Source organism: Ovis aries, chromosome 23 (assembly GCF_016772045.2).
Source record: "Ovis aries strain OAR_USU_Benz2616 breed Rambouillet chromosome 23, ARS-UI_Ramb_v3.0, whole genome shotgun sequence".
Lineage (NCBI taxonomy): Eukaryota > Metazoa > Chordata > Mammalia > Artiodactyla > Bovidae > Ovis > Ovis aries.
In genome coordinates this window covers 35206091-35233592 of record NC_056076.1, presented here as the reverse complement: position 1 = coordinate 35233592, position 27502 = coordinate 35206091, and the positions used below count along the sequence as shown (strand labels likewise).

The 27502-nt window shown below is 40.0% G+C and overlaps 2 protein-coding genes across 4 annotated transcripts in view; both read left to right on the top strand.

Moving 5' to 3' along the window:
- GREB1L (GREB1 like retinoic acid receptor coactivator) overlaps window positions 1–27502 on the top strand; it is a 247693-nt gene that overhangs the window by 131245 nt on the left and 88946 nt on the right. For all 3 annotated transcript variants that reach the window (XM_027960953.3, XM_060405398.1, XM_060405399.1), the window contains exons 3-6: window positions 5602–5761; window positions 5973–6170; window positions 18098–18274; window positions 25349–25525. In XM_027960953.3, the coding sequence (XP_027816754.1) occupies window positions 5605–5761; window positions 5973–6170; window positions 18098–18274; window positions 25349–25525 (709 nt within the window). In that variant the 5' untranslated portion in view covers window positions 5602–5604. The remainder of the gene's footprint in view (window positions 1–5601; window positions 5762–5972; window positions 6171–18097; window positions 18275–25348; window positions 25526–27502) is intronic.
- On the top strand, window positions 19104–22675 carry LOC114110473 (ubiquitin-conjugating enzyme E2 D2-like). Its single transcript, XM_060405406.1, has one exon. It carries the CDS (start codon window positions 19296–19298, stop codon window positions 19731–19733), a length of 438 nt encoding a protein of 145 aa, XP_060261389.1. The 5' UTR covers window positions 19104–19295; the 3' UTR covers window positions 19734–22675.

Genomic DNA, 27502 nt, shown 5'->3' with positions numbered 1-27502 from the left:
CCATTTTACAGATGAGAGATTAAGTAACTTGCCCAGTATCATACAGGGTAGTGGGTGCAGGATTTGAATTAAGACCATGTTACTTCAGACCCTGTGTGCTAAACTACTTCAATAGTAGGATTTTTATAAATGCTATCTGGCTGTGTGGGTGATTGTTAAACTTTGGAAAGTAGGTGACAACATCTATAGAGAACAAGATAAGTAACAACTCATAAGTTATTCGAAGCTATTTAGTACTATGCCTGGCACACAGTCAATGAATTGTGCCTAAAAAAAAAATTCGAATCAAAAACAAGTACACACAAACAGAATGTATCGTTTTCACTCAAATTTTTTTCTACTTCAGATAGCTTGGTTTAGCAGGGGAAAAAAACAGGCTTTTGAGTAAACATTTGAATTCTAGTTCCATCACTTACAAACTAGATAACCTTGGCTCCTTTCAGAAACTGGATTGCTGCTCTACTTGTCCCTCTTTCTGAATCTGCTTGTTTCCATGTGGTTTCATTTAACTTAGTCCTTCATCCCATAAATGGAAGTTAGACTTTGACTACATTCCTTACCCGCTTTGGCAGGAATAAGTCCTAGGTGGTTTCTGTATGCTTCATGCTGTTTCCCATGGGGAGGCCCACAGTGTCTCATTGCCTCACTTTTGATACTAAAAAAGTGATATTAAACTTGATCATTGGTTCAGAAGGCTGTACTAGTGTTTTTATGTAAGGGACTCAGGCATCCGTGGATACTGGTCTCCACCAGAGTCCTAGAACCAAACCCCTAAAGACACCGAGGGCAATTCTGTTATTCTTTGTGAAGTACTTTACTCTCTGTTCATATCTATCTTTCATCTAACATTTACAGTAAGATTTGGGTTTTTTCATTGAGAGGAGAAGTGGTGTTTTTATTTTGTTTCAATTTTTTAAATTGTTGCTTGTCTTTGTGACTGTTTGTCCAGTATTCAACATTAAAACTCGCATTTCAGCCTTGTTTTGCAGCCCCGGAATATGTAGATGCACTATTGTTAAAAAAAAAAATCCACCTGCCAGTGCAGGAGCCGTAAGAGACTCAGGTGCGATCCTTGGGTTGGGAAGATTCCCGGAAGAAGGAAACGGCACACAACTCCAGTATTGTTGCCAGAAGGATTCCATGGGCAGAGGAGCCTGGTGGGCTATGGTCTATAAGGTTGCAAAGAGTCGGACATGAATGAGCATCTGAGCAGATGGGTAGACAAGGGAAAATCAGCAAACAAAGCTCTTTTTCCTTGATTTTTATGTATTTATTTTGGCTTGGCTTCACAATTTAGGAGGCATTTACATAATATGCATTTTTCCCAATTGGGTCATTATTGTAGGTGTTTTAACTACAGAATGGCATACGTGATTAGATAACCTAAGACGTCTGCTGCCATAGACAAACTGATTAGATTCCACTCCTGTCTTGGCCTTTTCCTCATAGTATGACCTTGGGCAAGTTCCTGAACTTCTCTAGACCTTGGTTCTCCTAAAAATGGAGGCAGTAATTGTATTTTCCTGGCGGTTACTAAGTTCCCCTATGTTACTGTTATTATCGTGGTTTGACAAAGAATGTTTTCTTTCAGATTTCTTGACAATGACAATGATGACAATTACTGCTACTACCATCACCACTATGACCATTCCCTGTGATACTAATAATGACGTGCATGCATGCTTAGTTACTTCAGTCGTATCTAACTCTTTGCCACCCCATGGACTGTAACCCGCCAGTCTCCTCTGTCCATGGGATTTCCCAGGCAAGAATACTGGCCTGGTTGCCATTTCCTTCTCCAGGGGATCTTCCCAACCCAGGGACTGAACCTGTGTCTCCTAATTGGCAGGCAGATTCTTTACCACTTTTGGACATGGGAAGCCCCTGTCCTTCTGTAGAGAAGGGGTAAAGGAAGAGTAGAAAGACACCAAACTACACTGTCCTGATGGTTTGCGCTTGATCCCACTTGCATTTTCAGCAATTAATTATGGTGCTGAAAGAGCTCATATAGGGTACCATATCTTTTTTAGAGATTACCCCAAGAGTGCCTGTTCGCATCTCAGAGGTCTGTGGTGCTATGCCAAGACAATTAATATAGTTTTCCCTGTGTAATTTCACAACAGTAAAAGGAAACATGGGAAAGCAATATAGTGCAGTCTCACAGCCAGTGACAGCCAGAGACATAAAATATGTGCCTTTGTACGGAAGTCACAGTCTGTTCTTCTTGTATTTCATTTAACAACTGATTCTAAAAAGTATTTCTCCATTTTCTGACCTGAAGTTAGATTTATTTACACTGACTTTCAGTGGGATGTTGGGCTTCCCTGATGTCTCAGTAAAGAATCTGCCTGCAGTGTGGGAGACCCATGTTGGATCCCTGGGTTGGGATGATCCCCTGGAGAAGGGAATGGCTACCCACTCTAGTATTCTTGCCTGGGGAATTCTATGGACAGAGGAGCCTGGTGGGCTACAGTCCCTGGGGTCGCAAAGAGTTGGACATAACTGAAATGACTACAATTTCTTCACTTTCAGTGGGATGTTATGCCTGGGGGCTCTTTGAGATTCAGAGGAAGAGATTTAGTAGTCTAGGTGGATAAGGCCAGTGATTTCAGTGACCCTAAATATTATGTACAGCATATGATATTAAGAATGCAAATTTGCTCAGTCGTGTCTGAGTCTTTACAACCCCATGAACTCTAGCCCACCAGGCTCCTCTGTCCATGGGATTTTCTAAACAATAATACTGGAGTGGGTTGCCATTTTTTTCTCCAAGATATTAAGAATACATTGCATTAAAAATTCTTCTTTTGACCTCTGCCCTTCTTTGGGTAGAACTGAACTGTCAGTGAAGAACTTGACACTTAGCACCAAAGAAGTTTGGGGTCAGTTTTGTCATTCTTCACCTTATAATTATCATTTTTAAAACTGCCTGGTTATGTTTTCATCTGGAATAGTCAGCCCCTTCTTTTTGCTCTCCCAAGGCTGTTCCATGAGAACTTACTGTTGTCTTCATCTGATCATTTCCCAGGGTTATGCTCCTATATTTTGTGTATCTTCTATGATGGTGAAACTGGATCACCCCTGTTTATATTGATTTAATAGTTTAACCAGCACAATATTTATTTGCCATATCTATCATATTACTCCTTAAACTATGTATAAATTGAAGGGATTAAGATTATGTTATCTTCCATATATAGTTGAGTACTTCTTTATTCAACTAAAAAGGTCCCTTGGAGAATGTAGGTTTTCAGTGATGAAAGGAAGATAACTTGTTGAGCAGGTAATAGATTAAGAAGAGGCAAGATTTTCAGGCATTTAGTGCTCTGGAGAAAGGCTAAAGGTCCACCTTTGAAGTTATTCTATTGTTTTCCGCGGTAAGAAATCCCAGGAGTAACCATGCTAGTTCCTCATATTTTTCTCCCTTCAGGGAGGAAGAAAGGTCAGATGGCCATTGGATTTTGACTTAGACGCATATATTAGTGACATGGTGTATTTCTCTACCAACCTCCACTCTGTTTTGATTGTGTGTGGTTCTGGTGAAAAAATAAATTGCTGTAGAAAAATTGAATGTTTATACTTGTTCCAGTAGGGTTTTACAAGTTTGAACAAAACCTTGGTTTTTGATTACCTGATTCATATATTTTAGTGCTTCCTGTTTGAATCCTATCTTCAAATTGTTACAGAAGATAGAAAACATGAAATTAAAATTAAAATTTCATGTTTTAATTCTAAAATCTGTAAACTTAATTCTTTAAGAATATCATAATACTACTCCTGAAACCTTAAAAAAACCCTTGGTATTTCAGGAAAATTTCACTTGAGAGGCTTTGTTGATTTTCTTCAACTTACAACTTTGAGTATTATATGTACACTTTGGCACATGTACTTATCATAAGAAAAGCCTAGTAATTTATTTTTTCCAGTTTTACTGAGATATAGTTGATATATAACATTGCATTAGTTTTAGGTATACAGTATAATTATTTGATATATATGTGTGTGCTTAATTGCTCAGTCATGTCCAACTCTTTGCTATCCCATGAACTCTAGCCCCACCAAGCTCCTCTGTCCATGGGATTTCCCAGGCAAGAATACTGGAGTGCATTGTGCTTTACTCCTCTAGTGAAGCTTCCCAACCCAGGGATCAAATGCACATATCTTGCGTCTCCTGCATTTGCGGATGGATTCTTTACCACAAGCATCACCTGGGAAGCCTTACTTCAGAATCAGTTCAGTTCAGTTGCTCAGTCGTGTCCGACTCTTTGTGACCCCATGAATCGCAGCACGCCAGGCCTCCCTGTCCATCACCAACTCCCAGAGTCCACTCAGACTCGCATCCATCGAGTCAGTGATGCCATCCAGCCATCTCATCCTCAACTCTCACATTCATACATGACCACTGGAATACTGAGGATTAAATAAAATAATTTTTAGGAAGTACCTGGTATATTCTCTAGCCCAACATTTTGCAGACTTTTCATCTCATTACCTCTTTACACTCTTAAAAACAATTGAATTTTGTTTACATGTATTATATTTATTAGAAATTAAAGCTGAGAAAATTTCAAAATACTTAATAATTTTAAAAGTTAACAGTAAACCCATTATACATGGAAAATAAATGTATTTCCCCCAAAAAAAGTTAGTAGAAAGAGTAGTCTGTCAGCTTCTGCCTTCAATCTGTTGTGGTGTCACTCATGAAAGAGCCTCTAGAAAGTTCCACTGTAACTGTTTGAGAGAATGAGAATGAAAAAGGCAAATAATATCCTAATAATAGTTTGAAAAGACTTTTGACCTCACAGAACCCAGAAAAGGTCTTGGGGTCCTTGACCAATCATTAGCATTAGCACCCAGTAAATTTAGTTATTATTCAGATATATGGAAATTTTTGTAACTATTGATGAGAAGTAAAGGCGATTGCATCAAAACTTCTTATTCCATGCTTTTCTGAGGTCCCAAATAAGACTGTGATTCAAACTAAGCAAAAGAAACAGCATTGTTTTTCAAATAAATACTAATAATACATGAATGAGTTCTTTGAATTTTAAAAGGCTCAAATCTTGCTTTTAGGAATTCATCAATTAAATATATTATCACAAAGCTTTCATTTTTTTTTTTTCTTTTTCAGAGAAGAATCCTCCTAGGGTAATAAAATCTTAGTAGAGAGAGAAGTAATTTGATATTTCCTCTGAAACCACTGATAGTGTTCCTTTGGGTTATGGCAGTCCACCACTCACCAGTTTAAGGAGAAGGTGTGGCCCCCTTGTCACTGTGCTGGGCTTCATGATTGACAGGTCAATCTTGATTTACTAGTTGGAGAAACTTCGCTTAAAGCACTTATTGTGGTTTGATCCTTAGACACATGATCCCTTAAAGGGACTTTTTGAAAGCCCCTTTGGACTCTGAAGACAAGAAGCAAAAGTGATAGAATAGATAAACTGATAAGTTATCTCAAGAAATGTGTAGTTCATATAGTTTCTATTGTAACAGGATATGTGGGTATAGTTTATATCAGCTCTATGTGTACCTTGCATACATATAACTCTCTACTAATGTCAACTTTCTCCTTTTTCTTTTTCTTTCGGGGGGGTGGTATAGACCATGGGGAATTCATATGCTGGGCAACTGAAATCTGCTCGATTTGAAGAAGCTCTCCACAACTCCATTGAAGCCTCTCTGAGATGTAGTAGTGTGGTACCACGACCAATTTTTTCCCAGCTGTACCTGGATCCTGACCAGCATCCTTTCTCCTCTGCAGGTAAGTTTCTCAATCCCACACATTTCTACATGCCTTTTAAAAGAAGTGGGAATTCTAGATCTGGGGATCTCTGAAATATGTGGGTTAAATGTTAGCCAATGCCTGTCTTCCTGTCCTCAGATATCTTTTCAGAACTATGAATTTTTCTTTTGGCTATCTCCCCATATGCATCTTTTTTATTAAATTAGCTATGATTTATTTGCTCTCCCAGATGTAAAACCCAAGGTGGAGGATCTGGATAAAGACTTGGTACACCGATACACCCAAAATGGAAGCCTGGATTTTTCTAACAACCTCACAGTAAATGAAATGGAAGATGATGAAGATGATGAAGATATGTCAGATTCAAATAGCCCACCAATTCCCTATTCACAGAAACCTGCCCCTGAAGGGTCTTGCACTACAGATGGTGGGTTTCCTTTTTTATTTTTCAGTTCCTTTAATATTGTCTGGCTAGTTTCTAATCGTTGATTGGCTGTTTAAGGCTGGAAACCAGTAATTAGAGAAAGGAATGAGGAGTGACCATGCTTTCACTCCCATTGCTGCCTGTGACTTCAGGAGTGAGTGAAGTCGCACAGTCGTGTCCGACTCTTTGCGATCCCATGGACTGTAGCCCACCAAGCTTCTCTGTCCATGGGATTCTCCAGGCAAGAATACTGGAGTGGGTTGCCGTTTCCTGTGACTTCATAGCAGGTGTCTATTAAGAAAGACAAGCACTATTACCCCATCTTATAGATCAAGAGACCGAGAGACACCCCCATTGAATGACTTCTCTGACATGGTATGTGGCAAAGACAAGCCTAGACCTAGCTCAGGACTTTTTCAGTGCCTCACGAACTTCCTGCAAGAATGCTGCTCAAAAGTGATGTCTCTACTTCTTTCTGTCCCACTCTTAAAACAACAGAGATATCATGTGTTTTAATATTTACCTTTTCCATGTATTTTGAACATTCATCCAGTATATTGTTATCAATAGAAGATTAAAATGAACATGTTTTTATCATCCCATTTTATTTATCTTGTCAGCCTCCTCTTCTACAAAGGCTTTTAACCACATTTTAAAAAAAGAAAATCCTACTTAAGCATTTTCAGTATTTCATGTTTTTGATCACATAACAACTTATACTCTCTTCCCTCCAGTAATGGTATATGGTCCTGCTTCCTGGCTATCCCAGCCTGATTTCTAATTAGTTCATAATCTGGTCATGGTAAAGAATCCACCTGCCAATGCAGGAGACGCAAGAGACGTGGGTTTGACCCCTGGGTGGGGAAAACCCCCTTGAGAAGGAAATGGCAACCAGTCAATATTCTTGACTGGAAAATTCCCTGGACAGAGTACCTGGTGGGCTACAGTCCATGGGCTGTAGAGTTCGGACGTGGCTGAGCACACACTCTTGATAGTTTATAGTCGGTCCACAGCTCTTTCAGTGTGGTTCATTCTAAGGCAGTTCTAAGAGTCCTCTCACTCAAAGGCAGAACAGCCCTGACTTTTTCCTAATGAAATTGACAGTGGAATAGGGCAATATAGTACCTGGGTTTGTGTCAGCAGACCAGCTTCCTTTCATGGGAAATCTTCTATTTACCTAAGACTCACAGGAAGGTAAAGCTATTTTTAGAGGCAATTTAGATAAGCAGATACTTAACACCTGATGGGCTTCTGGGGTTTGCCATTCAGATGTAAATTTTGGTTGCTAATTTCTTATGTAAATTATTGGTAGGTTTCTACCCCACTGGGAAGCAGTTGATTGTCTAAAGAGGTAAAGGGCCACCAAATTTTAAGCCTCCAAATACGGCTTTGATTACTTGAGTTTGTGTTTACAGCTGTTTCAGTAAACTTTCCCCTCCCCCACTTAGATTACTCTGTAACCTTCAAGTTGGAGGTAATTGGAGAATGCAAATCCTGGTTCTGTGAAGTGAAAACCTTGGCTGTTTTCTTAAGGAAAATGCAGATGAGGTTTGCAAAGACGTGCCCTGTACTAGGACTCCTTTAAAATTAAAATCATTTGCTGCAAGAGTCTTGGTTTTAAGGCAGCATGTCAGTATTACTTTTAGAAAATGAAATTATTTAGGGGCAAGCGTGTCCAAGAAGTTGTTATGTTTGTGCCCCATTCCGTATCTTTCTTTCCTTGTGTACGGTAATCAGGCTTAGACCATCCTTAGAGTATTTCCCCCCAGATCCCCTTCTAAAAGAAAAATCCTATCTTTTTTTCAAGATTAGTCCAGATGAAATTTAAAATTACCCTAGAGGGGAGTATTAAGGTTTCTCCATTTTATTTGACGTTTTAATTGAGATTTAATGAGGACGAGATGGTTGGATGGCATCACCGACTCAGTGGATATGAATTTGACCAAACTCTGGGAGATGGCAAAGGACAGGGAAGCCTGGCGTGCTGCAGTTCATGGGGTCACAAAGAGTTGAACACGACTGAGTGACTGAACAACAATATTTATTATATTAATATTCTGACATATTTCAAATAGTGAAGAAATAGAGCTATCTGCTATTCCAGATATTTAGATCCTATAAGTCTTGAAATAGAATCAGATTTCGTAGATTCCTTAGCTACTTCTGTACAGATGCACAGAGCTTATATTCAATCTTTTTTTAAAAAAGCTAAATTAAATATTTCCCTTTGCATAGTATATATTTTTCTTAATTGGGGGTCCCTGATGATATATTTTGTATATAATTAGCTGATTTGAGTCCCAAGAATGAAGATTTGTAGGAAACAGTCCAGACTCTTGTGAGCGTCTTCTCAAAGTAACTATGAAGTAAACTGAGGAACTTTTCTTTGATTTTGAAATCTTTTCTGGCTTTGGATTGATTTCTTTCTTCCTGACTCTTTCCCTGGACTCACCCTTACCTTCATTTCCTCACCTATTTCCTCTTAATTAAATTGCCTATAGTCTTGTGTTGGTGATTAACTGAAAGGCAAAAAGACAAAGTAGGACATTTAAAAAATGAACTTAAAAAAAATTTAGTTCATTTACAATGTTGTGTTACTTTCTGCTGTATAGCAAAGTGATTCAGTTATACATATAAACACATTCTTTTTTGTATTCTTTTCCATTATGATGTATCACAGGATATTGAATATACTTTCCTGTGCTATACAGTAGGATGTTGTTTATCCATTCTCTACATGCTAGTTTGCACCTGCTAACTCCAGCTCCCAACGTTACTCCTCTGCTCCTTGGCAACCACAGATCTGTTCCTTATTAGACTTAATTTTTTTTAAGGACAGTTTTATTTATTTATTTATTTATTTGCATTTTAGTTTTTTATTTTTTTAATTTTAAAATATTTAATTCTTACATGTGTTCCCAAACATGAACCCCCCTCCCACCTCCCTCCCCATAACATCTCTCTGGGTCATCCCCATGCACTAGCCCCAAGCATGCTGTATCCTGCGTCAGACATAGACTGGCGATTCAATTCTTACATGATAGTATACATGTTAGAATGCCATTCTCGATTCACAGAAAAATTGAGAAAACAGTACAGAGTTTCTGTATGTCCCCACAGTTTGCCCTATTGTAAGCATGTTACATTATTAGTAATTTTAGTGCTGACTAAAGTCCATAGTTTATTTGGATTCTTTAGTTTCTACCTGTTGTCCTCTTTCTATTCCAGAACCCATCTGAAAGTGTTCGCTCAGTCATGTCTGACTCTTTGCAACCCTCTGGACCGTAGCTTGCAAGGCTCCTCTGTCCATGGGATTCTTCAGGCAAAAAGACTAGGGAGCCATTTCTTTCTCCAGGGGCTCTTCCCAACCCAGGGATCGAACCCTGGTCTCCTGTATTACAGCTGCTAAGTCACTTCAGTCGTGTCCGACTCTGTGTGACCCCATAGACAGCAGCCCACCAGGCTCCCCTGTCCCTGGGATTCTCTAGGCAAGAACACTGGAGTGGGTTGCCATTTCCTTCACCAGTGCATGAAAGTGAAAAGGGAAAGTGAAGTCGCTCAGTCGTGTCCAACTCCCAGCGACCCCATGGACTGCAGCCTACCAGGCTTCTCCGTCCATGGAATTTTCCAGGCAAGAGTACTGGAGTGGGTTGCCATTGCCTTCTCCTGTATTACAGGCAGGCTCTTTATTGTTTGAGCTGCCAGGGAATATCCAGAACTGGTCTTCAGTTTAGTTCAGTTGCTCAGTTGTGTCCCACTCTTTTCGACCCCATGGACTGCAGCACACCAGGCCTCCCTGTCCATCACCAACTCCTGGAATTTACTCAAACTCATGTCCATCAAGTCAGTGATGCCATTCAACCATCTTATCCTCTGTTGTCTCCTTCTCCTCCCTCCTGCCGTCAGTCTTTCCCAGCATCAGGGTCTTTTCACATAAGTCAGTTCTTCACATCAAGTGGCCAAAGTATTGGAGTTTCAGCTTCAGCATCAGTCCTTCTAATGAACATTCAGGACTGATTTCCTGTAGGATGGACTGGTTGGATCTCCTTGCAGTCCAAGGGACTCTCAAGAGTCTTCTCTAACACCACAGTTCTAAACCATCAATTCTTTGGCGCTCAGCTTTCTTTATGGCCAACTCTCACATCCATACATGACTACTGGAAAAACCATAGCTTTGACTAGATGGGCCTTTGTTGGCAAAGTAACGTCTCTGCTTTTTAATTTGCTATCTAGTTTGATCAATAGAACCGGTCAGGGATACTATTAATACATTAGATGTAGCTGTTGTGTCTCCTTAGACTCCTCTTGGCTGTGACAGTTCCTCAGACTTCCTTTGTTTTTGATGATCCTGATAGTTTCAGAGATTATAGATCAAGTGTATTCTAGACCTTCTGTTGGAATTTGATGTTTTTCTCCTGATGAGACTGGGGTTATATATGGGTTTGGTGAAGAATGATCACAGAGATAAAGTGTCATTTTCATCTTACTGTATCAAGGGCACATACTTTCAGATGATTTATGGGTGGTGATGTTGACCTTAATCACCTGGCTGAGATAGTGTTATCTCCATTCCCCATGAATATCCCATCCCTGCTGCACTCCCCCTTCATACTGTCAAAGAAAGTCCCTACACTCAGCCTACGCTTTTTAAGGAATGGGGAGTGAGGCTGCACATCCTTGAGGGCAGAGTAGCTACATAAATTATTTGGAATTCTACTGCGTGGAAGTTTGTCTCTTTTCCCTCGTTTATTAATTTACACAGTCATTTGTTTATATTCATTCATGAATATTTATTTTATTTGGGGGTTATAATCCAATACTATTTTATTATCTTGCTTAACTTTTTCCAGTTTTAGCCCTTGGTAGCAATTTCAGTTCGTTCTTGTTTCCCTTTTATATGCTGCCATCATTATGAGTCTTTTTTTTTTTTTAACACAAAAGAGGAAAATTTCTCTTTTCACTGTAACAAGCAGTTGTTTATTTTTCATTTTTATTCATTATTTTAAAGTTTTGGCTGTGCTGAGTCCTTGTTGCTTCACGTGGACTTTATTGTGGTGCTCAGGGCTACTCTCTAGTTGTGGTGCCTGGGGTTCTTTCTCATTGCTGTGACTTCTCTTGTTGTGGATCACGGACTCTAGGGGGCGAGGGCTCAGCGATTGTGGCTCACAGGCTTAGTTGCCCCTTGGCATGTGGGATCTTCCCTGACCAGGGATCAAACTGGTGTCCCCTGCAATGCAAAGTAGATTCTTAACCACTGGACCACCAAGGAAACCCACAGGAACTTTTTGAAAAAAAAAAAAAAAAAAAAAGGAAGAGGTTTGCTTCCTCCTATGAGAAAAATTTTTCTCCTAGAATCCAGTCATTGTTTAATGATTATAAGTTTTCACCTCTAGGTGTCCTCATATCATAAATGGGAAAACCTTTAAAGGCTAAAGTGCTGAAAGCTGTTAGTGCTTCTTACTTTGAGTGGACTGTGTAGTTTTCCTTATATCACAGACATCACGTTAAAATCATCTTTCTTCCAGAGCAAATCCTGCTTTCTTCAGATATTTTGCACACAAACTGTGTCTTCTCTACTCTATTCCTGTTTGCTGCTGCTGCTAAGTCGCTTCAGTCGTGTCTGACTCTGTGCAACTCCATAGACAGCAGCCCACCAGGCTCCACCGTCCCTGGGATTCTCCAGGCAAGAATGCTAGAGCGGCTTGCCATTTCCTTCTCCAATGCATGAACGTGAAAAGTGGAAGTGAAGTTGCTCAGTCGTGTCCGACTCTTAGCGACCCCATGGACTGCAGCCTACCAGGCTCCTCCGCCCATGGGATTTTCCAGGCAATAGTACTAGAGTGGGGTGCCATTGCCTTCTCCGCTATTCCTGTTTAGCCCCAAACTAAAACTGTACTTTCCTCCCTTAATCTCCCTTTGGCTGCAATGTACTGCTTTGAGAAAGGTCATTAGAAAGGGGCACCTTTGTGACTTGCAAAACTTTTGAGGATTCACTGTGGCTTCCCTGGTGGCTCAGACAGTAAAGAATCTGCCTGCAATGCGGGAGACCCCTGGATTGATCCCTGAGTGGGAAAGATTCCCTGGAAAGGGGAATGGCTACCCACTCCAGTATTCTTACCTGGAGAATTCCCGTGGAGAGAAGAGGCTAGTGGGCTACAGTCCATGGTGTCCCAAAGAGTTGGACACGACTGAGCTACACATTCACTTTCAGTAGGTGTGAGATAGGTGGATGCTGACAGAGCCCATGGCTGGCAGGGACTGCTCTGACAAGTGCCCCCAAGGATTCAGCCTAGAAAGCTAGGTGATGAGACTCAGCAAAGATAGGCAATGGAGAAGCCATAGGAGAGTGTCCTACGTCAGACCAGGGACGCTCTTGTGGTCAGAGTAACCTTTAGTCTGTGGTCACAGTGACATTAACTCTCTAACCTGGAGTCAAGAGACCTGGGTCCCAACTTCTTGGGTTGCTGGGAATTTGACCTTGGATTGTTTTCTTAACCTTTATGGGTCCCAGTTTCCTTGTCTACAAACTAGAGATAGGGATAGATTAGTGTTACCCAATCTTTGACTCACAAATCTCCTATAATAGCACATAATTTTTGGACCCCTTAGGAATTTAAAAACTAATTCTGTCACTGCATGGCATGTGATAAAGAATCAATTTTAAGTAGAATATACTTATTTTAGATCAATATACTAATTACTCTTTGATATTATTCACGCATGAGAAAAAATTGTCTACATTTTATCCTTTAGTTGCTGTTTAGGGCTTTCCTGATGGGTCAGCAGGTAAAGAATCCGCCTGCAGTGCATAAGACACAGGAGATGTGTGTTTGATTCCTGGGTTGGAAAGATCCCCCTGGAGGAGGAAATGGCATCGTGCTCCACTATCTTTGCCTGGAAAATTCTATGGACAGAGGAGCCTGGTGGGCTATAGTCCATGGGTTTATAAATAGTTGGATATGACTGAGCATGTAGCAATTACTGTTTAATTTACTTTAAACTGGTTGTGTAAGGAAAAGCATATTTTGTTGACAAATTCAAGAATAAAATGTTAACCCTTTTTCCCCCAGCTAGGAGGAGTGGCAGAGGATGGGAGCCAAGTGTATTTATATGTTTCCCAGCATCAAAAAAAGGCCAGATCCACTTGTATTCCCCAAACTTTGGAACTTTTACATTTTAGGATTAAAAGTGAAATTCGCTCAGTCATGTCCAACTCTTTGGGACCCCATAGACTGTAGCCTGCCAGGCTCATCTGTCCATGGGATTCTCCAGGCCAGAATACTGGAGTGGGTAGCCATTCCCTTCTTCAGGGGATCTTCCCAACTCAGGGATTGAACCCAGGTCTCCCGCATTGTGGGCAGATTCTTTACCATCTGAGCCACCAGGGAAGCCCAAGCATAGTGGAGTGGGCTGTCTATCCCTTCTCCAGAGGATCTTCCTGACCCAGGAATCGAACCAGGGTCTCCTGCATTGCAGGTGGATTCTTTACCAGTTAAGCCAGCAGGGTGTTCTAATTTATTTTTATAATTTTTGCTCCACGTGAGGAAAGAGTTTCAGACTGCTCTTTGCAGAATTTGTCTGCAAATAATATGCTGCTGAAAGAAGTAGGCTTTTCCTTCTTACACAAAAAGCCAAGTCTTGTCTGACTCTTTGCAACCCCAGGGACTGTAGCCTGCCAGGCTCCTCTGTCCATGGGATTTCCCAGGCAATAGTACTGAAGTGGGTTGCCATTTCCTTCTCCAGGGGATCTTCTTGACCGAGGGATTGAACCCATATCTCCTGCATTGGCAGAGGGATTCTTTACCACTGAGCTACTGGGGAAGCCCCGAATTATATTATAATCACTAAAATTTTACCTTAACATTGCTTTTTTTTTTGGTGCCCTAGAAGTATATTTTATGTAATTTGATAAGTGAGGATGAGGTTGACTCTAACTTTCATATCTAGCAAAGAGTAACTTAGGCGCATTTGTAAAATGACTGTGTCCATCAAACACAATCTATGTTCCCTAAGCTTCCCATTATTAACCACTAGCTTATTATGGGTATATATTAAGCAACATATCAATACATGTGACTGATAATAAAAATCAATCTTAAAATGTGGGATAATCAAAACCACACATTGATATGGGCTTCAATCAAGTGAGTACTGAGTTCGCTCATCTGATTTCCACTATCCCTACATGTATAGTATAGAATGTCCTTAGAACATTTTACTTTAAAGGTAGACTATTAGAATAATTATTAGGTTTTAGAAATTGGTAATGTTATCTATTTTAGTTTCATGTATAGTTCTCCAGTATCATGGAGAATCTTTATGAATCCCTAGGACTTTGATAACTCCCCTTTGGAAAATCCTGTATCAGATGACCTTGAGATTCCAGATAGCTCTGATGTTCTAAAAGTTGTCTTCTTGTTCAGTCGCTAAGTCATGTCCAACTCTGACTGCAGCACTCCAGGCTTCCCTGTCCTCCACTATCTCCTGGAATTTGCTCAAATTCATGTTCATTGAGTCAGTGATGCTATCTAATCATCTCGTCCTCCAACACCCCCTTCTCCTTTTGCCTTCAATCTTTCCCAGCATCAGGGTCTTTTCCAATGAGCTGGCTGTTTGCATCAGGTGGACAAAGTATTGGAGCTTTAGGTTCAGCATCAGTTTTTCCAATGAATATTCAGGATTGATTTCCTTTAGGATTGGCTGGTTTGATCTCCTTGCTGTCCAAGTGACTCTCAAAAGTCTTTTCCAGCACCACAATTTGAAAGTATTGATTCTTTGGTATTCAGCCTTCTTTATAATCCAATTCTCACATCCGTACATGACTATTGGAAAACCATAGCTCTGAGTATACAGACCTTTGTCAGCAAAGTGATGTCTCTGCTTTTTAATAATATGCAGATTGGTACTGACGTGTATTTTTTCTGATATGGAGTGACTGTAAGTTCAGAGTTTGTAGTACTACTCCTTAGTGACAGAGAAATCTCCTCAAGCAGAAATCTCCTGTTTCCATCAATCAGTAATCGTAAACCTCTCATCACAGAATTATCTACATCCTTTGCGAAGGTGTTTATGTTTTGCCCTTTGGAGAAAGTTGTAATAATGGTGCTACCTACTAGGGATAGATTTGCTGTCTATATATGAATTAATAATTCCTTTGATTAAGAAATTTACTGCTCCTTTTAGGAGTTTTTTTTTGGCTGCATAGCATGTGGGATCCTAGTTCCCCCATCAGGGACTGAACCAGTGCCTTCAGCAACAGTGTTCTAATTTAACCTGACCTCCAGGGAGTCTCTATTTTAGCCTCCTAGGGTTAGGATTTTAGAATTTGGTAAAGACATTTGTGTTAACCCCTCATGGTTTTGGCTCTGGAGTATAAATATTCTTAGTGCCTTTTTTTTTTTTTCCAAGTTGACTAATACATTTTATGCCTGTTTTTATATAGCAAACTTTCCATGTCTCACATCACTGGACATTATGGGACTCATTATGTAAGCTTGGACAAACACTCTCACCTCTCTGAGCCTCAATTTCTCCATGTATGAAAGGGATACAGTCATATCTAGCTAGAATTGTTGTAAATAAGAAAGTCTCTGAAGTGCTTAACACTCCACCTGGCTTATGTTAAGTGCTCCATAAATTTTAACTGCCTTTCATATCATATCATCAACTCCCAACTTTCAAACCTGAGAGTTTTGTCCCTTAATGGAGGTGGAGACAGCTGATTCTTTAAAGGGTTCAATGCATCTATAGGCAAAAAAAAATGTTTGTAATCTGAATAAATAATATGACCCCAAATATAAATGATTATTCAAATAAATACAAATGATATTGTGAATAATAAAATACAAATTCATTCAAATTGTTAAAGAAGTCACAATAACATTTGATATTATTTTTCTCAAATTGTGAACACTGGAAGTTGCATTTAAGTTTTTAGTTTTGAAAGAGGATCTACAAGCTTGGAATAGTTGAACCCCACTGTCTTTATCATTCTAGCCTTTGATTTCCTGGCTTTTTTCTAATTTTATCCTGTCTGCTTTTGCGGTTTAATGATCCAAACCATACAGTAGATTCCTATGCAGCATAGCTTCATACCATATTTGGTTGTTTTTTTTTTTTTAATTTATTTCTCATATACTCACTGATGGCATTCTATTTTTGTTGGCATTTGGTTAACATCATAATATGCATTGATTCTGGGAGAGCCTGGCATGGTTCTGGCCCACTGTGCTTTGGGCGATGATGGCGCTCTTCCCAGGGTTGTGTCTGGGAATTAGCCATCCGTCCTCTGTTGTCCAGTTTTCTGTCAGGTGCCCAACTATGGCTAGAAAGGTGGGATGTTCCAGTGGCCCAGCTTGGACCAGGTGCCAGCACCAGCTCAGGCTGGAATATCACAGCTGTCCAGGGGAATCCCATAACTAGAGCGTTGGGAGGATCATTTCCCAGAAGACGTGGAGATTGGTGCTTTGTAGCAGAGCATAGCTGTCCTCTGTTATATTGTCTTGTAATTGCCAGTTCCTTATACATCCTTGCAGTTGACTACAAGTGAGTTATTAGAGGATGACACATCTGTTCAGCTCTATCCCCAGGCCAAAGACAGCACATTGAAAATCATTTTATTTTAATTTTATTTCTTTATTTTTGTCTGTGCTGGGTCTTTGTTGCTGTGTGCAGGCTTTCTCTAGGTGCAGCAAGAGGGGGCTGGCTCTTCCTTATATTGGGCAGGCTTCTTATTGCAATGGCATCTCTCGTCGTGGAGAGCAGACTCTAGATGCGTGGGCTTCAGTAGTTGTAGCTCATGGCCTCAGTAGTTGTGATGCGTGGGCTTAGTTGTCCTGTGGCATGTGGAATCTTGCCAGACCAGGGATTGAAACCACATCCCCTGCATTGGCAGGCAGATTCCTAACCACTGGACCACCAGGGAAATCTGCAAATCATTTTTAGTAAATGATGAACTAATGAATTAAGGTAATAATTCATGGTTACAAAGCAGTTATGTAAGGTTTTGCTGTTTCTTATGATGTCTCATCTAGTGAAAATAACCTAAACAGTTTGGAGTTCTGGTTCTAATTCATTCATTTATGATTCACTAAACTCTGAGCTTCAGTCTCTTCCTCTGTGAAACAGGAAACATTTGTTCTATGATCAATCTGACTTAGAGAAGTGAATTTGCATTGAAACTAAGAATACTGTATTATAGTCACATAAAATTATGTGTGTTTGTCAGTTTCTTATATATTTATCATTTCCTAATCTGTGGATAAGAAAATATAAAGTCATCAGTGTTGGCTAAAACAGTTGGAAATATCTCCTTTTAGTAAGTTTTTGGGCTTCCCTGATGGCTCAGTGAGTAAAGAATCTGCCTGCAATGTAGGAGACACGGGTTAGATCCCTGGATTGGAAAGATCCCCTGGAGGAGGGAATGGCAACCCACTCCAGTAATCTTTCCTGGGAAATCCCATGAACAGAGGAACCTGGTGGGCTACAGACCATGGGGTTGAAAAGATTTGGACCCTGAAGCAACTGAGCATGAGCATCTTTTTAGCTCCGCTCAGAAGAGCACATGTGGGAGATGTGTGTTTGAGACTTCCCTGGTGGCTCAGACGGTAAAGCGGCTTCCTACAATGCAGGAGACCGGGGTTCAATCCCTGGGTTCAATCCTGGAGAAGGAAATGGCAACCCATTCCAGTATCCTTGCCTGGAAAATTCCACGGATGCAGGAGCCTGGTAGGCTAGTCCATAGGGTTGCAAAGAGTCGAACATGACTGAGAGACTTCCTTTTCTTTCACTTTGCATATGAACTTTAAATTTAGTCCTTCATAGTGATTCCCACAGGCAAATCTACTCTCCAGATGGGTGATGCGGAGTTACAACCTCTCTAAACATTCCACTGTGTCCCTTTTCTTTTTCTCTTTTTTATTGGTTTCTAGGTTTTTGTCAAGCAGGAAAAGATCTGCGTTTGGTATCTCTGTGTATGGAACAGATTGACATCCCAGCAGGATTCCTCCTGGTGGGGGCCAAGTCTCCCAACCTTCCTGAACACATCCTAGTGTGTGCTGTGGACAAGCGATTCCTGCCAGATGATCATGGGAAAAATGCACTTTTAGGTGAGTATTTCATACCTGCAAAGTTCCTTCCGAGATAAAGGAATTAAATAAAATACAAGTTTATTTTAAATTATCATAGAATTTTAAAAAATCACAGAATTAGCTGCGGATTATATAGTTTAGTTTAAGTAAGAAACATTTTTTCATTTAGTTGTTGTCACTCAGTCATTTCAGTTGTTTAGTCACTCAGTCGTGTCCAACTCTTTGCAACCTCATGGACTGCAGTGTGCCAAGCTTCCCTGTCCTTGACCATCTCCTGGAGTTTGCTCAAACTCATGTCCATTAAATCAGTGATGCCATCCAACCATCTCATCCTCTTCTCCTCCTTCCTTCAGTCTTTCCCAGCATCAGGGTCTTTTCTAATGAGTTGGCTCTTTGCATCAGATGGCCAAAGTATGGGAGCTTCAGCTTGAGCATCAGTCTTTCCAATGAATATTCAGGGTAGATTTCCATTAGGATCAACTGGTTTGATCTCCTTGCAGTCCAAGGGACTCTCAAGAGTATTCTCCAGCACCACAGTTCAAAAGCATCAATTCTTTGGTGATCAGCCTTCTTTATGGTCCAAATTTCACATCTGTACATGACTACTAAAGCACAGCTTTGACTGTATGGACCTTTGTTGGCAAAGTAATGTCTCTACTTTTTAATATGCTGCCATTTAGTAACTTCTCACAAGTTAACTTTCACTTTTTTTTATTAATCTCAAAATATTCATCTTAACGAAGAGATTTTTAAAACCAGGCATTAGGAGGCAGCTACTGCGGTGGCGGCGGCGGCGGCGGCTCGGGTGGCAGCGCATAAAGGGGCCGCCGCCGGGTGGTGATGCGGTGACCGCTGCGGCAGGCTCAGGAGCCGAGTTGGCCCCGGCCCTAAGTCCGTCCTGCCCGACCCGCGCTCGCGAACTCCCCATCTTCTCCGGCCGATCCGCAATCACCGAGGCGGCCTCGCGCCCCCTCGCCCCTTCCCCGTCCCTCCCCTGCCCCCGTCCCCGCCCCGGGGCCGCCGCCACCCACCTCCCACGATGGCTCTGAAGAGAATCCACAAGGAATTGAATGACCTGGCACGGGACCCCCCAGCACAGTGTTCAGCAGGTCCCGTTGGAGATGATATGTTCCATTGGCAAGCTACAATAATGGGACCAAATGACAGTCCCTATCAGGGTGGAGTATTTTTCTTGACAATTCATTTCCCAACAGATTACCCCTTCAAACCACCTAAGGTTGCATTTACAACAAGAATTTATCATCCAAATATTAACAGTAATGGCAGCATTTGTGCTGATATTCTACGGTCGCAGTGGTCTCCAGCACTAACTATTTCAAAAGTACTTTTGTCCATCTGTTCTCTGTTGTGTGATCCCAATCCAGATGATCCTTTAGTGCCTGAGATTGCTCGGATCTACAAAACAGATAGAGAAAAGTACAACAGAATAGCTCGGGAAAGTATGCGATGTAATTAAAGAAATTATTGGATAACCTCTACAAATAAAGATAGGGGAACTCTGAAAGAGAAAAAAAAAAGTAAAACCAGGCATTAAAGAATGCCATGCAATTTATCAAAAATAATTATTTTGTGAAATAAAATAGGATTTACTCTCTCTAGAGTCATTGATCTGGACCTGATATAAAATCAACTCTCAATTATTCAACTGTGGATTATCCACTTTGTAAATTATTGATACCTATTCTGTACCATCCATTATTTCTAATTATACTTTATTGATGTGGTTCTCATTTTATATTTAGCATTAATTCAACCAAGATGTATAGGAATATATCTATGATATAAGATGTGTAACTTTTTTTTTTTGATGTGTAACTTTTATCTCAGAGTTTTTTTTACTTTCTAGTGTTACTTTAAATCTGGCTCTTTTTTCACAATATAGCTTCTCTACATCATGGAAAATAACAAAGTGGATTTACTTTTCAATTATTATTTTTAAAGTTGAAGTATAGTTCATTTTCAATATTAGTTTCAAATGAATGGCATGAAGTATCATTGATTCAAGTGATTCAGTATTTTTGTAGATTGTACTCCATTAAAAATTATTACAGGATAATGGGTATAATTCCCTGTGCTGAAATATATATCCATGTTGCTTACCTATTTTATATTAGCAGTTTGTATCTGTTAATCCCTTATACCTATCACGCCCCCTCCTTCCCTTTATCCACTGATAAGTGCTAGTTGTCTATACCTGTGAGTCTTTTTGTTTTGCTGTATCATTCATTTGTATTATTTTTGGATTCACAGATAAATGACATCATACAGTTTTTTTCTTCTATCTGACCTATTTCACCAAGCATAATACCCTCTAAGGTCATCGATGTTTTTATAGATGGCAGAATTCCATTCTTTTTTATGACTGAGTAATCTTCCATTGTGTGTGCATGTGTCTGTGTGTATACATGTGTGTATGTATACATATATTAAGGCCACTACATACAAACCTTCAAGTTGCAGCCTTTCAAAGATGTGGATGTATATGTGCACGTCCAGTCATGTAAGGTGTGAGTGAAATTGCAGCTTGCCCTCCATCTCCTACTGCTGACAATCCTTCAGCTCTGCCATCTCCCACCCCTTCTCCCTCCTCTAGTCAGTAACTCTTTTTGCCCGTTCACTGGATGCCAGCCCCTGTATGCCGGCAATACATACAGTATTATATATAATACAGTGCAATAGTACAGTATCAATACAGTACTATTGCACTTTTTCAAGATACTGTACCGTAGGATTGAAAATGTTTTATTTTGTGTGTTTGTCTTTCATGTATTATTTGTGTGAAAAGTATTATAAACCTATTACAGAATAGTACCATATAGCCAGCTGTGTTAGTTGGGTACCTAGGTTAACTCTGTTGGGCTTTTGAATAAGCTGGACTTATGAATACACTCTTGGAATGGAACTCGTTAGTATGTTATATATATATCACATATAGTTTCCTTAAACTACAGTTCAAAGCCTGCTCTTGATTCATAGAAAAAGAAGTGATAATTTTCATTTTCATGGGCTTTAATTTTTTTTAATATCCATTTTTTTCTTTTAGTGAAATTGAACAGATGGTTTAATATAGACACCTAATGGTAAAGTTTGTTCAGTTCAGTTCAGTCACTCAGTCGTGTCCGACTCTTTGCGACCCTATGAACCGCAGCACGCCGGCCTCCCTGTCCATCACCAACTCCTGGAGTTCACCCAAACTCATGTCCATCGAGTCAGTGATGCCATCCAACCATCTCATCCTCTGTCGTCCCCTTCTCCTCCTGCCCTCAATCTTTCTCAGCATCAGGGTCTTTTCAAATGAGTCAGCTCTTCGCATCAGGTGGCCAAAGTATTGGAGTTTCAGCTTCAACATCAGTCCAGTGAACACCCAGGGCTGATCTTTAGGATGGACTGGTTGGATCTCCTGTAAAGTTTGTACATTGGACTAAAGTAGCAAAGAAGATCCAAGTATTCTTTTGTTCATTTATTCATTCAACAGTGTTTTTTCCAAAAAATCACATTAGGCTATGATATGTGAGCACAAGAATGATAAGACACGGTCTTTTCCATCACAGAGCTAAGAACCTAGTTGGTTCTAGAAGAACAACTTTTTGTTGTTGGAAACCTTTTTAGCACTTTAAAAGCATCAAAGTTTTATCAAATGGGACAGTGCATATGTGGTTCTGATTACAAACAGAAAAATCTCTTATAATGCCTTTTTACTCAATGCCTTTTCTTCATGACTAGAGGGATCCTCTCAGAATGTCATGGAAAAGACACAGAAAAGACCATCAGAATAATAGATTTTATAATCCTTTGTAATCAGGAATATGAAACCAAAGGCTTTGGAATTAAAATTGGGTTTAAATCCCAGATTTGCTACTTAGCACTTTAAGAACTTGAGCAAGCTACTTATTTTCTTGAAGACTCAGATTCCCCATTTATTGATATGTCAAGAAACCGATAATGCCTACCCTGCAAGGTTATAATGATCAAAGGGGTGATGTTTATAAGGTACCCAATAGCACAGTGCCTGGCACATACTTGCTCTTTAAATGATAATTATTCTGCCATTCTATCATATTTATTAAATAACCTTATAGACATGGGACTTTGTTTAATAATTTTTTATTAACCGCTACTCCAAGTGAAAGTGTAGTGACACAAAATGGTAAAAGTTCTCGTAGACAGGCACTGTGAGATTTTGATATGTTCATTACTCTATTGTGGAAAAGTTAATATTCATCTAACATTTCTTACTTAAGATGAATGATTTTAGTATACATTACAATATAGTGGGGGGAATTCCCTGGCAGTCCAGTGGTTAGGGCTCTACACACTCACTGCTGAGGGCCCATGTTCAATCCCTGGTCAGGGAATTAGTACCCACAAGCCATGTGGCACAGCAAAAAAAAAAAAAATATATATATATATATATATATATAAATTTTTAAAGATTTAGTGGGAAATTTTTTTAAAACTTAAAATATTCTATAATCCTAGTAGACTCCACTATCAGTTTGTCCAAATTTTTATATAGATTATGCAGGTTCCAAAGACTACAGGGAAATTGATTTTAAAATAAATTGATCCACTTGGCGGTGCATATGCCCCACATCTGCCATGCAATTGAAAGATCTGATTGCTAGAAAAACTAGAAAGGTAATTTGGCTGAAAGAGACATTATTTTTTTTGTGATAGTAACAGCATGCACTTTGAGCAGATAAAATCTGTCTTGAATCAAAGTTAATACGGAAACCATACAGAGTTTTAAAAATGGACTATAGCATTCTTACTCATTTATATTGCTAATTCTCATCATTAGTAGGAAGTTTCTCTTCTTTGAAGATTATCCAGATCCATTGCTTTTCTTTCTCCTTACATTCTTTTGGTTTTCACCTCAGGAAACAGGTAGAGGAAAAGAGGTAAACTCTAATCCCAATAATTTTTTAATTCCAATTCTCGCATTAATTTTTTATGAACTACTTGGCTTGGACCTTTGAGATAAGCCTCATTTTTGACACTGTTTTTATTTCAGCTGAAGATTCTTATATTTATTGTGTTTTGAGTGTGTTGCGTCTGCCTCATAGGTCAGCCAATTTTCCGTCAAGGGATAATGATCACAGCAGAAAGCAGGGCCCATGGAGGCTGTGGTTTTGTCTTCCTTGTTCAGTGCTAAAACCTGGTACCCAAAATAGTGCCAGCACATAGCAGCGTAAGATATTTGTTGGATGGATGGATGGACAGGTAGATAGATGCATGGATTAGTGGATGGATACGTGGCTACGTGGATGGATGAATGGTTAGATGGATGGTTGACTTTAGGAATTTGGTGAATGAGGCAACCATTCACGTCTTTATTCTTTTGGTCTACAACTGCAAGGTATTAGACAAATAGCTAAATGCCCTCGAATGCAATCCATCTCTGAATAAGTTTTAAATTATTCATGAAATTATGTTAATATTTATATCTCTATAAGTGATGATAATAAACTAATTATGTAGAATTACTAATATTATGTAACGGAAGGGAGGTTGTGACTATCTTTCATTCACCACTGATTTTCCAGTGTTTAGCACAATGCCTGGCATTCAGGTAGGTGCTCATATAATCATTGAATAAATAATAATAAGTTGGACTGCCCATTTCTAAGTGTTCTGAATTGATTGTCAGCATTCTGAGATTGGGACATTATAAGATAGTCTGTCTTGAATCCCGTGGTCCTTCTCTTCTCTTCTTATCAGTCAGTTCAGTCACTCAGTTGTGTCCAACTCTTTGTGACCCCATGGACTGCAGCACGCCAGGCCTCCTTGCCCATCACCAACTCCCGGAGTTTATTCAAACTTACGTCCATTAAGTCAGTGATGCCATCCAACTGTCTCATCCTCTGTTATCCCCTTCTCCCACCTTCAACCTTTCCCAGCATCAGGATCTTTTCAAATGAGTCAGTTCTTCGCATCAGGTAGTCAAAGTTTTGGAGTTTCAGTTTCAATATCAGTCCTTCCAATGAACACCCAGAACTGATCTCCTTTAGGATGGACTGGTTGGATCTCCTTGAATAGAGAGGAAATGGGAATTTCAGGCAACTTGTGCCAAAAAGTACAACTGGATCTCATAAAAACTAGAACATGAACAATGCCCTGAGTTTATACATCTCTGTTCATACTCTCCTATCTAGAGACCAGTTCCTCTTCACGATTCCAGTTTGCTCTCTCCCACACCCTAGCTGGCATAGCCCTGACTTGGGTTCAGACTTTTACATATCCAGGGTCTGGTATCATCTGACCAATTCTTTTTGTATTTATTTCAAAATTCCAGGAGAGAGACTGACTGTCCAAGATGGGGTCAGATAATGGTCCACAGTCTAATCAGCTGTGGCTATGGAGTCAAGTCCACATGGTGGGTAGGATGGGGAACCAGGGCCAGTAGGTTAAGAAGGAAATATGGGGCTTCCCTGGTGGCTCAGTGGTAAAGAATCCACCTGCTAGTGCAGGAGACACGGGTTCCGTCCCTGAGCCAGGAAGATCCCACATGCTGTGGAGCGGCTAAGCCTGTGTGCTATCCTATCGAGCCTGTGCTCCAGAGCCCAGGAGCCGCGACTACTGAAGCCTGTGCGCCCAGAGCCTGTGCTCCACGACAAGAGAGGCCACTGCAGTGAGGAGCCTGCGCACCACAGCTAGAGAGTAGCCCCTGCTCGCCGCAAGTGGAGAAAACCCTGTGCAGCAACAGAGACCCAGCGCAGCCAAAAACCAATACAATTTTTAAAAAAGAAGGGAATTTGTAAGGAGGAAATAATAGGTATCTCTAGGTCCAATATTTTTCATATTTTTGTGTCAGCTATATAAATTCTATCCTATGATATTATCCATTCTATTCCCTTTATCATTATCCCTTTAGAGCATTTTAAAGTTATTTCATCTTTCACTGTTATAATTGCTAAATTTTTTGCACCTATTTTTTTTTCCTTTGAATTATTTCCTTGAAATTAGGAAGTTAACAGGCCGAAGAGTGAGTATTTCTATCCTTTTTGAATATAAAATTTAAGTATTATAACAACATGCAAGGCCACCAGTAACTGTTTTTCGTCATTTCAGGGTTTTCTGGAAACTGTATCGGCTGTGGAGAAAGAGGATTTCGGTATTTCACGGAATTTTCCAACCACATAAACTTGAAGCTCACCACCCAGCCAAAGAAGCAGAAGCACTTAAAGTACTACCTAGTCAGAAGCTCCCAGGGTGTACTGTCGAAGGGACCTCTTATCTGCTGGAAAGGTAGCGTCAGCTTCCGGGGGTGGGAAGAGAATGTGAGTGTTAGGATATTGACAAGTGACCTGTGACCCACACGGGGTTCAGAATCCAGGTGTGGAATAGATAAATACCTCCAGTTCAGAAGACTATGCCAAAATATAAAACCCCTGACAGGTTATGTGACTTGCTTCGGTTTTTTGTTTTTGGTTTTTTTTTTTTTTTTTTTGGCTGCTTCACGTAGCCTGTGGGATCCTAGTTCCCTAATCAGGGAAGTAACCCGCTCTCTCTGCAGTGGAGGCAGACCTTTACTGAACCGCCAGGGAAGTCCCTTGACTTGCTGCTTTTCATTTTTAATAGAAACTATTTAAATTTCTCATTGTATTTATCTCTTGGGGTGTGGAATACATCTCTCTCGGGGGGAGGGAATGGACTCTTCCTAGCTCTTCTGGCATTTAGTGTGCATGCCTGCTCAGTCGCTCCAGTCGTGTCCGACTCATTGCAACCCCATGGACTGCAGCACGGCAGGCTTTCCTGTCCTCCACTATCTCCCAGAGTTTGCTCAAATTTATGTCTATTGAGTCGGTGATGCTATTTAACCATCTCATCTTCTGGCCCCCCATTTTCCTTTTGCCTTCAATCTTTCCCAGCATCAGGGTCTTTTCCAGTGAGTCAGCTCTTTGCATCAGGTGGCCAAAGTATTGAAGCTTCAGCTTCAGCATCAGTCCTTCCAATGAATATTCAGGGCTGATTTCTTTTATAATGGATGGGCTTAATCTCCTTACTGTCCAAGGGACTCTCAAGAGTCTTCTCCAACACCACAGTTCAACAGCATCAGTTCTTTGGCGCTCAGCTTTCTTTATAGTCCAACTCTCACATCCATACATGACTAAAACCATAACTTTGACTATACAGACCTTTGTCAGCAAAGTGATGACACTTTGTGTTGATACAGAGTGATGACTATTTTATGGTTGCATAGAGTATCTTTAAGTTCTTATTTAGTGCTCAGTGACAATTCATCTTTCTGGTAAAGAATTACCTTTTTAAAATAGTTTGTGACACAATGATCCTGGGTGACTTCTGGAACCTCACACTTATAGCCATTGCTATTTTGGAATTGTATTTATGTATATAATGTCAAATACATATTTGTATACAATATACCTAACATGGAGATATCCTTTTCGGCCAAAATATAGTAGCTCTTCAAGGAAGGTCACAGCATAGAAGATTGCAGAAAACTGCACCTACTTTTTGCATGTCTCCAATAAACTTGGAAGCTCTCTAAAGGACCCACTATAATTAGCTTTGTCATTTACAACCATTTATATTCCTTTTTCACCTGCTACCTTTAAATACTAATATGGTGCAACATATAGTATAAATTGTTTGGAAGTTATAGCCACACAGGTAGTCACAATATTTGCTATCTACCTGAATCAGTGCAAAGTATTACTAAAATACTACACCAAAGCCCAATTAATATTGGCTCATTTAAAATGAAGTTTAGTGTTGCCCAATCGGTAATTACTTTGAATAATATCTACCAGTTTCCTTTAATAAGAACTGAGAATAGTAAGAATTTGAAAATTTCTCATTTTTCTCCTCTGCTTACAAATTTTTCTTTGCTTCTGTTTCTGAACATAAATTAAGGTTGAAGGGAGTCTAGGAGCCTCCAAATCTAGGTTACTATTCTGCACTGAAATCAGTCCCAGGCAAGAGATTAACTGGTGCTTAAAAGCTTACCAAGTTTTTATAAATTATTGATAATTTAACCTCAGTCTTACCCATAAAACTAGCATGACTATATTGGTTATGAGTAATTTTTCTCCTGGGAACTAGTCTGTGCCTAACAAAAGTCAAACTGTTCTAGGGAACAAAATCATCTTTCTTTTCCAAACATGGCCCTAGAAAGACAAATTATGTTCACCAGCTTGGACGTTCTGTTGGAGTCAGGACTGGGGAAGGGGGATCTCTTAAAGAAAGTGGCTGCCCCTTGAG